Source organism: Hippocampus guttulatus, chromosome 2 (assembly GCF_054856545.1).
Source record: "Hippocampus guttulatus isolate MCC_2025c chromosome 2, RoL_Hgut_1.0, whole genome shotgun sequence".
Classification (NCBI taxonomy): Eukaryota; Metazoa; Chordata; class Actinopteri; order Syngnathiformes; family Syngnathidae; genus Hippocampus; species Hippocampus guttulatus.
The window spans coordinates 16,178,184-16,192,299 of record NC_141262.1 but is presented as its reverse complement, the minus strand read 5'-3'; the positions used below and the strand labels follow the sequence as shown (position 1 = coordinate 16,192,299).

The window sequence follows — 14,116 nt, the reverse complement described above, 5'->3', positions numbered from 1 at the left end:
GGGTGTTAATCAACACACAGTAATGTGGATCTATCGGGGCGTCTCAGGACTGAGCCAGGAAAGCAGACGAACCTGGCCTGGGGCACCATGAAAGCAACAGTGTGTTTGTGTGTGTGTGCGCGCGCGTGTATGTGTGTGTGTGTGTGTTTGTTGGCGGGCACTGGAGCCATAGGCACGTCATCCCTCTTCTTCCTGTCCGCTTTTGCTCTGCGGCCATCAATTTCTTGATCTGCACTCACGTCTACATCATCAAAGCCCCCCAAAAGTAATATAGCCACCGACACTAATGTGTTTGTCAGAGAAAATGCCCCATCGCTTTAATAATGTTTCACGCCATCTCTGATTTCACCAAGGACGGAGAATTTGCTCTTCAGCCAGATAAACAAACTGTAATTCCAGACAAACTCAATGGAAAGGCAAAGTGCAGCCAATCAGATGTAATCATGTATGAAGAAATGTAATTTGGGAGGACAACACGGCAGAGCGGCTTGATACGGATATTAGTTACTCTTCTAAAAAGCGTGACCACGCCCGCCGCATATGAATTTATGAAACTGGTTTGTGATTTCAATCTGACTAATGTATCAGAACAAACCCATCTGTGTCTTGCTGACCCCCAGGGTGAGCTGGGGGGGGGGGGGGGGGGGGGGGGTGCCGGTCGAGCGGGAAGCACTGCGAGAGTGGGCGGGTTAGTTCCTGCCTCCACTATAAAGTGGTGAGAAAAGAATCTTGTGTTTTTGAAGCTTGCTGGAAAAAACAAAGACAGAACAAAGAAAGGCCAAGTTCCATGGGAAAAATTTATTTCTCGATATGCAATATTTTCCAAAGTGGTGGAACGTTGTCGTTCCATTGTAGCTGGTGCCGATAGGTTATGCTGAGAAGCGGCGAAAAAAAAAAAAAAAAAAAAAGGAGGCGGCAAAATCAAAACTGAAATCAAATAGTAAAATGTGACAGTAATGATTCAAACATAAGGAAACAATTTTAACAGCTTTTGCTTATACATGCACATTGAAAAGTAATACTGTGGCTTTGAACAATAGCAGAAATCACCCTACAGTGACGCTCAGAGCGAGCAACATCCACGTGCTCAATTCCGAAGGATGACAGGGGCTGAGGGAGGTGGCGGCAAAGAAAAAAGTAAAACAAAGGACAGTGGGAGATAATGAGCGGTGGAAAGCGGATGATTTATTGGGGAGCGGTCGCACTGTCATACGCGGCCCCTTTTCTTTTTCTTCTCCTCGCCTGCCTCTTCGCACCAGCACGCGCACGCCGGTGTGTGCACTTATTAAAACTGAGACGAGTTTCATCTTTCATTGTTTTGTTGGACTTTATATCGGAGGCGGAAGTGTAGGTAGCTCCTAAACAGTGGATTTGATAAAAGGATTCATTTGCGGGGTTAAGTGCTTCTTTGCGACACAGGGAGGATGTTGTCACCCGTGCTTGGAATGAACTCTCCTTTTTTCAAAGACGCTCAGTGTCACAGACAACAAGAAGCACGTTGAACGGCCACGTCAAAAACGCTGAACCGCAGTTTTTGCAACACTTGTGGTAACAAAGACAACACTGGACACTGCAAAAGAAGGCAGCCCCGTTGCGACAATATGTTTGGAAAAGAAACGAAAGGAGACATCTTGCAAACCGAGACCAGAAGGAGTCATACAAAACACAATTTAGAAAGACAGCTATTTACAAATACCCTCCATTACAAAAATTCTAATTTGTGTTTTTCTTTTACTTTTTAAGCAGTGCTCAGGTGAAATTATTTCTTTGCATTGGGCTCCAGGCATATATTTACATTTCTCTTTGAATGCTTCCGCCCCAATTTGAATAACATTAAGTGGTCACAAGTATGGATGAAAATGAAATATGGTCTGCGGTGATGTGGTAATGACTCCCTTGGCTGGTGAAGGTGAGGGCACGCTGATCCAAAAGCAAAATATTTGATGTGGATGTTTTTCGCAGAGGAACACCGAGGCCTGCATGCTGAGTTAAAACGCAGGACCACAAAAGCCCGGCCAGCTGTTTAGGTTGTTAACTCCGAGGTTAACGACACGCTAGAGTCTTTCCCGAGCTCCTCGAGCGGGGCTGCCTTTTAACTCAGCAGCTAACGTCCGTGGATGTGGCTGCAGATGATAGGTGCCTCTGCCGGTGAGTAAACACCGAGCGGCAGTCTGACCTGGAGATCACCTGGACCCGACGGTCTCAATGTGTCTGTGTGCGCACGTGCGTGTCAGCTTGCATGCTGAGGAATGGCTGTTCTCTCCCCTCACACATCATTACGTGACACCGCTCCTTAACTTTGGCGGCGCGAAGCACCTATTTCCTGTCCCAAAACAGGTCCCGCTACAAACTACAAAAGCGTTCACAAACTCACGCCCGCAATCTGCAAATCTAAGCAATTAGCTCTCACGGCGACATGTGCGCTCCAGCTGCGTTGCGCACAAACGCGGGCTCCCGGTGATAAGTGAGCTGCGGTATCCTCGCAGTCTCGACGCTTTCATCGTGGAATTTTATGTACAACCCCTACCCCAATTCACACCAGAACCGGTGTGAGCTTGGCGAAAGAAAACCACTTTAGCTTTCCGTCCTCCTCGCACATTAAAGCCAACTAACTCACGAGGACATTTTCTCCTCCCCGGCCGGTGAACGTGGGCATGGAAACGGCACATTTTAGCGTGAACTCCACTGACTCATCTACAGAAGGCAGCCAATTGGCAGCGGACGACAGCGGATCCCATCTGTGGTTAGCCATTCAACTTATATAGGATAACCTAACTATGTAGGCCAACCTCCTTCTAGCCCCAAACTGCTTACTTGCACTGTTGCACCACAAACTAGAGCAAACACATTGCAACATGTCTGTTGCCTAAAAAAGAAAAAAAAATCCTCCATGCTCCTCAGAATTAATATCTTCAAGCAGATCCAAGTGGAATGCTGGAGGAATTTGGTGTCTTGTTTTTTTTTACGCTTCCAATAGGTCCTTCAAGGTGCAAGGTCTAGACTTGCCCAAACACACACACACACACACACACACACACACACACACACACACACACATGCGCACACATACACATTCGGGACAAAGCCTAAAATACACACGGGTAGGTCATAAATACCCGAGTAATGGCGAAGATCATATTAGGGGATTATTACGGGGAAAAGAAGACACACACCTTGATGCCAACAGTTCAGGTGTCTATTGGAGTGGATGACATGAATGGTGCGATGAGTAATAATCATGATCATCTATTCAACTCTATACATTGTGCACTCGTAGGAAAAGTCTAACAAAATACAACTGCTTTGTGAACTGAATCGGGGAAGTCCTCCATCAAAAATAGTAAGGCAAATATCCGAGGTACGAAGGGACAGGAACACAATATGTCACACACTGTGTCCGATACCTGAGCTATCTGGAGAGTTTCCCGGCCCGGCATGGAGCCCCCCTCTGACAGACAGGTGCACGCGCAGACACGCACGGGCACACACGCAACACAAACTGCCTGTTCCTGGCTAGTGTGCAAGGTTTATGTGTTGTAGCGTCAGGGAGCCAGTTAGGGTTTCATCCGGCCCATTAAAGGGGACGGCAAACCAGAAAGTTCCATCTTTTGATTCGCTCGAGCCACCCCCCTCCCGGTCACTCCTCAACGGAGCACAGCGGGGAGACGTACCAGGTGGGCGGTGAAGGGAGGACGAAGGAAGGGTGGGGATTTCCAAACAAGCCAAAGAATAACAACCCACAGAAGAAGTCTCTCCCTTGTCAGTCGGATCACCGGATACGGGTCAGTGCGCATCTCTCCAGATTTGTGCAGCAGGTGGTAGAAATAACACGGGCTTGAAGTATCGATCAAGTCACCAAAAAAGTAAGCGGTGCTCTTCCAAGAACAGAAATTAAAATCTCCTTTGGGCTGCTGCTGCTGCTTCGGGTCAGACTTTGTAGTAGATGTTGGCGGGGCTCTGAGGGGGCATCTCCTGAACGATGTAGACCGGGTGCCCGTAGTCGCCGCTCACTTTCTCATAGTGAGGGCAGTAGTTGTTCTCTGTCCGCAGCGGAATGATGATGTCACTGGGCTCCGTGCCAGCAGTGCCCCCGGGCATCTTGGGATTGGACAACGTGCTGAGTGACAGTGCGGAGGGGCGGGGCTGCGAGTGTGTGTTTTTCCTGGACCGTTTGCGCATCTTGATGAGCAGAATGACCAGGAGCAGGATGAGCAACAGGAAGATGACACATCCCGCTCCGATGGCCGAGAACACGGCCACTTTGGAGCCCAGGATGCCGTCCGAGTTTGCGGAGGAACCGGACTGGTCCTGGTTCATGGTGTCTGAGGAGAGAAGGAAAGAAAGAGGGGTGACCGGGGAAAAAACTTTCACCCCCACCCCCAAAACAAACAAAACAAAACTGTTACTGGCAGACCTGGACTGGCACAAAAGAAGAAAAAAAAAAACGGCCCTGCATTTTGGCTTACACCGGCCATAATTGTGACTATATTAAAATTCGGATTTTATAAGATTCTTCGGTTTTTAATACTTCAAGAGGTATATATTGGGTTAGATATTTTAGTGTCATGACCAATCTGTGACAACAGAGCTTTATATTGTCAAATTTTTTTTTTAGTCAATTAAAATTATTTTGGGAGAAAATCGAAGAAGACTCCAGTAATTGCTTTTTGCAAAGTTGAGGGGACGGACAATCTGATGAATCGTGAAAAGTGCGAAAAGAGACATTCGCCAAAAGGTAAAGTTTTTGTGTAACCCTGCATGCTAACGAGCCAACCAAAACAATGATCGTTGCTACTGCGAACAAGCACTTTTTGAATAAAAGCCAAAGAATTTGGATTTACATACATCTGTCAGTGGTCAGCAACAATTTGACAAATTGACAAGGGAATATCGAAACATCCGATCTGTATCCTGTATTTATTTTCAAAGAGGTGTTGGGGGGGAGCTCAAATGGGAAGGCAACCGGGTCGTTGGTGGGGGTTGTTACTGGACATGAAAACGAATGATTGGCTCCTCCGGTGACTGAAATCTGAGAAGCAAATCTCTTTTCCATGCATGCGTGCAGCTGCTGCCCCCATCCCCACCCCATTACCAGCAGCACCAGCTCCTTACTGTCCACGAGCCTCCATTCCGGCAACATGTCGAGGAGCCTCTCCCGAGATAACCGTGCAGATTGCCATCCTACCTAATGACTATGTCTGCACACTCCACTGACCACTGCACACTTAACCAGTGGCGGAGGGGCCGAACGCTGCGCCTTCAAGCTAATGACAACTAAATGACACGACTGAAAGCTGCCGTTCCCTCGCCTTATCGGTGCAATCAGAGAGGCGCGGGGGGAATTTCATACGTTCTGCACACAGCAATGTTGGATCGAGACTGTCAGAAATTTCATTCCAGAAATAACAGCCCCTCGAGCCGCGGTGACACTTCCTTCATTCCACCTTTCACCTGTTCACTTGACATAATCACTGATCTAACAGAGGAAGACAGGTAAAAGCCAGAGTATATAGAAAAGGGATGCGAGGAAATCTTTTTATAGAGCAGCTAATGGCAAGTAAGCAATTATTGAATAAGGGGTGGATTATCGCATCGGGCCAGAAAGACAATTATATATATATATATATATATACACACACATATACACACACACACACACCTACTAAAAGTTTGTATGTGCAAAAACAAGTGCAAACAAATATAGAAGCTGGTCTACTAACCGGGCACTAGGATTGTATCTGCCAACCACTGCTAAATTGCTCAAGTCATTTTACACATCGGTAGTACAATATTTATTAATTAGATGTGATTTTGTGTCTTTATACAGCGTTTCTAAAAGGCAGGAGCAAAGCAGTGCCAGCATGGCAGAGGGAGAATGAGAGGCGGCAGGCAGAACTTTTCCACATGTGTAAACATTTTTGAAATGCCCACAAAAACATTATGGGGAAATCGCATCCATTCAGCAAAAATGACAAATCCCAAAGGGCCGCAAATACATTTTAAAATAAATTAAAGGTCCATTTATCGAGCTCGGCCGACCACGAAGATATACTGGAAGATACAAACTGAAGTCAAATGTTAATATCAATTTAACATTCGTTAAAATGAATACCGGTAGTTGAATAATACAAAACATGACCCCTGTCATGAAGATAAAACAAATATACCAGGAGGTGCATGAGAAAAATGTTCCTTTTAAATAAAAACACAAAAAAAAGCAAGAGAGAATTAAATATATATTGGGGCTTAACACTTTGAGTGTGACAAATATAACCAAAAAGAGCGGTTTTCCTCGTGTAGCTGCTCAGTGTTACACAGGATGGGAGGGCTGCGCAATATATCGGAAAAAGATATTGCCATCGAGGTAATGGCCTGTGCAATATGCGGATTGCAAAGACGTGCAATCCATTTCATATGTGCCTTTATCTGATTTTGACAAATCAGATGCAACCTTGAGGGTAAAACTGCATATTTTGCTGCATGGAAAAAAAATGTTTCATTGGATAGAAAAAAAAGAAGTAATTTCTTAGGTAATGACTTACGTAAAATGACTCAATCTCTCAATATCGCAGTATTCAACACCCGTATCACATATTTTTCCAAAATCACAGAGCCCTACAGAATGGGCACATACTTGTTTGTCCAATTGTGGGACATTCAGGGCAATCGAATTCAAAGGAAACATGCAGTTGTTGGATTTTTTTTTCTTCTTCCAGTAACTCAGTAAAATGTTATCTGGCTTTTCCCACTATCACTTCCTATTCCATGACTTCAAATTTCATTTTGAATTTGCGGTGCTCTGCAACATTTTCAATGGTGAAAATTGTCGTCAGCTCAACCTCAAGCGCAAAACCCTCTTCATTATGGTGGTCCTCAGTACTTTTTGCACAATCTGTTTGAAAGTGATCTTGCAAATTTAGCATCTGCTTCTCATATGGGATCTTAGTTCAAGCGTAGTAGTCGTAGATCACATGCGATACGCTCACCAACAGAGCGCACAATTTAGCGCCCGCAATTTGTCATCGTAGAAAATTAGGCCCTTAGTGTGCTGAAGTGCAGTTAGCTTGACACAGCTGCAACACACAACCAAATATCTGGGATGCTCGCACTGACAACTAAGCTTCGCTACAAATGTGTTAGAGGTACCCTGTCGGCTGCGATCTTTTTTTTTTTTTAACATATGTTTTCTTCATTGAACAAAGAGGGTATTCTTTAAAAACATTTATTATCATCAAATATTTGCATTGGAGCATTATCTAAAGAAAAATAATGAGTGTTTACCAGGGTTTCCAGGCATCTCAGGTCCCAACCGATCCTTGTCTGGAGGATTTGGACTGGACTCCGGTATGGCGTTATCTTGCGGATCCTCTGGCACTGCAGGGTTGACTGCATTCGGAACTGCGGGGCGGGGGGAGAAAAAAAAGTCAGCCTTTGGCAGTGCACATATGCGGCATTACAATGACACTCTGCTACAGAAAAGAATCATTGGTGTGCTGTTTTGTTATTTCTTTCATGTACACAGACAAGGTTATCTTTGCACGGGCTGAGAGCGTCTTCGAAGTCACGATGAAAGAACAAAAAGCGGAAGGACGAGTTAACAGCAGAATCCCCTGTCCTGTCGTAAAAAAAAATGAGCTCACATCTACATCAGCAGACATTCCCAACGCTGAGACATTCACGAGACACACACACGGTTGAACACACAAAAGCACAAAACTAGACTCTACTTACAATACACTTAGGCATGGCAGAATGAGGGTGAAGTAGTTATATATTAACTTTTTATTGCTTTACATTATTCATCACGTTAAAAGGCCGTAATATGTCTTATTTATTGCGGCGGCTTTAACTCTGCCTGAAAAGAGGCACACTTTTGAGGAGGAGCAGGGCAAGGAAGAGGAACAGGAGACGAGCAAGGGGAGGGGTCGCTCCGAGGGGAACGTCAGGGAAACAGATAGTTTATCAGTCTGTCTGTCGTGATTTCAACACGGGCACTTTGAAGTCTTTGTGCGGTGAGCGGCGGTGGGTCGGCCGCGCGGCTTTTACGAAAGCACGGGCGGCAGACGCTTCTAAACTCCGAGCGGGGCCGGTCGCACGGGTGGCGCGCTACAATATCGGGCCGTTTGCCTGCATGCGCTTCGGGCCTGCTCAGGGGTTACGTGTGAGGACTCGTGTTTGGGAGCAGGCAACTCCCTCCAGGCAAGTTTTGCATGTGTGCAGCAATGGCGCGTGTGTGTCTATCTTCTGCACCCAGCCTCGGCATGACCTATAATGAATGTGGGAAGCAAGAAAGGAGGAAAAATCCGAACACTGGCTCGCAGCTGCCTACATTTTGTTTGCAAACACTCTTAACACATTTGTCTTCCGAATGCTCGGGCCACCGCTGCACCGCGATGGCGGTTCTGGTGAGCAGTGCCGTGAGCCGCGGAGGAGTGTCAATAATTGATGAGATAAGACAGTGGCACCAAGGCGGAAATCATGGTCGACATGAGGGGACACACTGATCTGATTCACTTGCCCCAATACTTTTTCGTTAGCCAATGAGCGTGTGCAGCCTTGCTTTGGTGCATGTTCTGACCCATTTTTCCATGTGTACCGCTGACATTTCCCTTAGCTATTAAGACAGCAACAACCTCAGAAGTGCCAAGCAGCCAGAAGGAGGGAGACAGCGGGGTGGGGAACGCAGAGTTGTTGCGGCAGACAATGATAAAGCTGCAGGGGCTAGGAAGGAGGGAGGAAGCAGGTTGCGTGCAAGGAGGTGAGTCAACATATTTCCAACGAGTGTGGCGGGCGGCATGATGGCGGCAGACAAAAGAGTAGTCAACAATGGAGGGGCAGAATTTGGACAGATCCTCTTCGAAACGACATAACAGATGCAACTCAAAGGCGTTTCAAGGTAAAAGGACTTGAGAGCGTGAATCATTTCATCGGGGATGATTCACCGTCACATGGCCCACGATAAAACAATGCACATATTGCACACGGCGATGGGTCAGCAAACCGCAACCCGTAGAGCAAAGTGCAGGAGGAGGAGGAGTGGACATATGGGAGATTTGGCTACAGGAAGTGTTGGCATTGGGCTGTAGAGACAGAGGGGATGTGGATTAAACACAATGACATCTGGGGTCAAAGCCAAGCACGGTCCACAATTTGGGGAGTTTGACTTTGAGTCAATTTTATAACCAAATTCAAAATACAGATGACATCAAGCTCATAAATTATCCACAAACCGGTGGAGGCAGATGACTGCCCCACCCCTCGTCCATCTGCTTCTTCTTCCTCCCTATTTCAGTTTGCTTTCTTTAAAAATAGAAGCGTGGTTCAAACCCTGGCCCAAATCAAACGTGTTCTGAGATAACTGCTCGTATGATTTGGTGGAGCCCGATCTTACGAGAATTAAGTCGGATTTTGTGCTAAACGGAACGCTTTGTAATTAGATGAAAATGACTTCTTTATACATTTTCCGCTTTTTTTTAAATTAAGGGATGTTAAGAAAATAATATACCTTCACGCTGACCCATAACCACTTTTAAAAAAAATATCTGTCAAAAAGCCCTGTTGTGTGGAGTCCAAGTTTTTTTTTTCTCAAGATGCCATTGCACAAGAAGAAAAAAATTTACTCCTTAAGTCTGGCTGTCTTCGACACCATAGTCCAATGTTATTTTGCAAACAGCATGAGGAAAAAAAGAAAAAAAAAGAAAGAATAACCCTCCTCATTAATTGTGGCATGAAATACTTGTGTGTGCTGCCTCACACACATTAATGCTGCTGCTCAATCATGATTTGGACATAAAGCAACAATAGGTCGACTGCATTTATTTTCTTTAATGCAGAGAAAGACAAATGACATCTCACAAATTGTGCAATTGCTTTGATGTGCATAACTAATGTGGAATGTTCAACGTCACAGCGTCGAGATGCGCGGCTGAGGAAGTGGGTTAGACTTTCCAGTCTGACATCTCCTGTGAAGACGACCCAGACTGAAAGTGCATTATCTCGGTGTTTAATGAGCGCGTCAGACCACACAGCAGGATTTGGCTGCAGGGCAACTAACTTCATTGAAGCGGTGGGGCGGAGCTGTCTGTCTAACTCGCCTTATATATTTGACAATTAAACATTACAGAAATGATTCAATAGGGAGTGTCCCATTTTTATTTTTCACGTTTTTTCTTTACATTCAATGAATGAAATGAACTAATGTTGGATTTTCAAATATACCTTTCGAAATGTGTAACATTACAAATATTGATCGTCGCTTGCTTTTCCCCACCAAAAGGAAGAAAGTGGTGCCCAGTGAATTTAATCTTTAACTAACGCACCCTTTCACAGATTTGTTTGTTTGTTACGGTAAATGCAATGAAACCATTTTTTTAAGTCATACAATTTGAGGACTTATTCACTATTGACAAATTACTCACAGGTCATTGCCATATTGTTTCTGGGTTGGCTAGGCATGTTGTCTACTGTATTTAAAAAAAAAAAAAAAAGCAAAAAGCTATTTTGAGTGACAGACGGCTTTGAACCGTCGTTTTGTGAAATAAGCGCTTACTCTACTGAAGATGGCAACAGCCTGGAGCGAGGTAAACACAAATGACCTCAAAAGAAGTTTCCTAGAACTGCGCTTGAGTCAGATGTTTGCTTCTGACTTCCATTAAGTTCCCAAATTTGCTAAAGCCTTAAAAGGCTCAGCTTGCCTGCACTCACGCAGCTGTGTTGTCTTTTGGTGGTGAGATCTCAGCCTGTAGGATGCTTGAAGTGACCTACATGGAAGAATAATGCAACGACTGCATGTTTGTTAAATGATTGTGGCCTTTTTTTTTTCTCTGTATCGGCTGAATTTGCTCCGACTCCGACCTTGCTAACATCAGCAGCTCATTAGATTCTGTTTTCCATTTGACTGCCAGAATATACTGCTTTCATCCTGCTATCCAGAATTAAATATATAATATTGCAAGCATGCACTAACACATATAAACTTTACAGCCATGATTTGTTTTTGTTTTTTTGTTTTACATGCAAGTCCCAATTTTTTTCAGGCAAATTATCATCATCATCGTTGCCGGAAGATCTCACCCTTAGGTAAACAGCGTGCCCGTGTGCATGTTATAAAGACACTGCGTGTTTACACATCTGTGTGCGGCACCCTGTCAAATTCAGGATTGTAAATCTTCTATGTAAGTAAACTACGGTGCAAAGCAAATGTTGTGTCCAAACATATCCAAACAAAACTCAATTATTTACATCCAGTATTTTGACTTGGCTCCCACTGACCACTTACACACAAACACGGTAGTTTTGAGAACACTTCATATAAATCAAGTTCAGTTGCATAAACGGACATGAAAGAAATCCTTTTATTCACAAAAATTGGAGATTTGAGTTTTCCCAGGGAACTGGAGCAAGGGTTTTATTAAACAATAAAACTCTGACAATATAATGAATGAACAATTGTTTTGTTTTTTTTAATGGTAATTTTTTTTCTGAAATTCACATTGTGTGTAACAGCAAACTTTCTTTGCTTGTCCAGAAGCAATGCTGAATTCATTGTAAAGAAAAATGTAAAACATAGCTTTGCTGTAATGGAATACATTTATTGTGCAGACCTCAAAAGTCAAAGTCTAAAACTCAGGACTCTTTTGTGAAAATAAATATAAACATTACTTGCTACGTTAATATACCTTTAAGCTTACAGGCCATTCCTCCTGCCTGACATGGATCCTTAACAGAAGTTAATTCATTTCCAGTTCTATTTCAGTTTAGCGTGTATGATTTTCTCTCCAGAATACAGACACTGAATAATTGTCCTGCTCTTTGGCTGTTCAAAGTTGTATGTTCTCTGCTTTAAGGCGTTTACAGCCAGACGTCTGTGAAAAGTGTCATCAATCACCCAAGCACTTAATTGCGGTGTGAAATGTGCTAGCCATGTCAATTGTCGGTTAGCTTGACATTTAGCAGATCTATCATGTCTTTTCTCATCATCCCTTCGTGAATGTGACATCAGTCATAAATGTGGCTTATTTTCCGCCATGCAGGCGATGATTACGAACATGGGAACAACCTCACAGCGCACTTAGACGCAATAGAAAGCCAGCCAAAACTTTTGCTAGCTAGCTGTTTCTGTGTAACTGCTGTACAACTGTGTGCAATATTCTGTAATTGGAATTAGTCATCGCACAAATTCATATTTATTTGTTATGTTGGTGACTTTCAAGTAATCATAAATCCTTATTTGTAACACTGAGGGGTTTTTAATGATGTATGATTAAATATGAAAGCAAAAAAAGTTTGTACTGTGACTTATTAATGGTTGACAAATTAATTTTTTGATATTTCATTAGCAACAACATAATTGTGGAGAGATATATTGCTAGGGCGGCCCAGTGGACGAGTGGTTAGCACGTCGACCTCACAATGCAGAGGTCGTTGGTTCGATTCCGGCTCCAGCCTCCCTATGTGGAGTTTGCATGTTCTCCCTGTACATGTGTGGGTTTTCTCCAGGAATTCTGGTTTCCTCCCACATTCCAAAAACATGCATTGCCCATTAATGGAACTCTCTAAATTGTCCCTAGGTGTGAGTGTGAGCGTTGATGGTTATATGTGTTTAAATACATACAACAGAATACTTGTGAAGAAATTGTAGCATAAAAATGAAGGTCATCCTATGACATGCTGCATTTAATTTACATTTTCTATCCATCCATTAACTGTACTGCTTATCGTCACGAGGGTTACGGGTGTGCTAAAACCTACCCCAGCTGTCTTCAGGTACACCCTGAACGAGTCACCAGCCAAACGGAAGACAGAAATAGGCCAACAACCAGTCACACTCACATTTAGACCTATAAACAATTTTGAGTCTTCAATCAATATTTTAATCCATTTTTCTCTCTCTCTCTCTCTCTCTCTCTCTCTCTCTTAGGACTGGTGTGTGCACACTGACGTATGAATAAAATAATTTAAAAAATAATAATGAAATAGGAGAAGCCTTGTCGGAGTCACGCTCGACACACATAGCGATAAATGAAAATGTCACAGCAAAGTGAAACATGGCTGTTAGGCATCAGCGCTGCATTCTGTCCTACATTGGAGGTGCGCACACATTTACCTTGTCCGACTTTCATGATGACTTTCATGGCTCGGCTCTTGCAAACGCCTTCCTCACGGTTCTCCAGGCCCTCCACTGTGCCATTGGAGGTTGCTGATGGGGGAGAAGGAGACGAGGAGAAGGGCAAGAACAGGGAGGAAAGCACAGGGGAGTTGAAGAAGATGGAAAAATGGGAGAGAAGATGACACAGTGGTTAATGAACATGTCAATAATACACAGGACTGATCAATATTTACGACAAGCACTGATTAGCCGTTCCAGCGATAAGCCATTCTCACCCTCACACAAGTACCAGCTCCTCTATACCATATCTCTCATTAACACACTAAATGAATGGAGCAACATTAGACTGAATGAGGAGTTGGAAGAGGAGGTCATTGTCAGGCTCGTGCGTGTGTGTGTGTGTGTGTGTGTGTGTGTGTGTGTGTGTGTGTGTGTGTGTGTGTGTGTGTGTGTGTCTAGTGATGCGAGGAATTGACTATTTGTCGCTGTGAGACACACCAGCCAGCTTCCCCGTTCAGGGCCACATAAGCCATGGCCGGCTGGTAGCGCAGAGGCCTAAATGCAATAATAATATTTGTCTGTGGACATGTGTGTCCAGTTGTGCAGATTGTGAGTGTCAGCTTCTCCGTTTGGTTTCCAAGTATGTGTTCTGCTCTGACATGAGCGAGGGGCTCAGGGTCGAGGGCTGTTTATTCAATGTCACGCTCACTTCACACACCGTGACACAATTGGCTGTCTATTTTAGGGCCCATGATAATGACCTGGGGAGACGGAGTGTAGCGCTGACCTTAACACTGAATGCTAAGGCATTGTGTGTGGGTGTGGGTGTGGGTGTGCATGGAAGCTCTCCTGTTGGAATTTCCCAAATGAGCTCCATCTCTGTTTACTCTGTTGTTTAAACATACTCCCTTCCCTTGAAATAGTTTCTCTTCCTTTTCGGCCTTAACCTCTCGAGACGTTTTCATCTTCCCTTTTGTCCACTTCATTGACTCATTCTTTTAAAATGTA

General features: G+C 44.2%; 1 protein-coding gene across 1 annotated transcript in view; it reads right to left on the bottom strand.

The window, feature by feature from the left end:
• Window positions 1–778: 778 nt before the first annotated feature.
• Window positions 779–14,116, bottom strand: part of efnb1 (ephrin-B1) — a 66,227-nt gene continuing 52,889 nt past the window's right edge. Inside the window, exons 3-5 of the mRNA XM_086139159.1 lie at window positions 13,106–13,198; window positions 7,282–7,398; window positions 779–4,322 (exon numbers count right to left, since the gene is read on the bottom strand). Of these exons, the coding sequence (XP_085995285.1) occupies window positions 3,928–4,322; window positions 7,282–7,398; window positions 13,106–13,198 (605 nt within the window). The 3' untranslated portion in view covers window positions 779–3,927. The remainder of the gene's footprint in view (window positions 4,323–7,281; window positions 7,399–13,105; window positions 13,199–14,116) is intronic.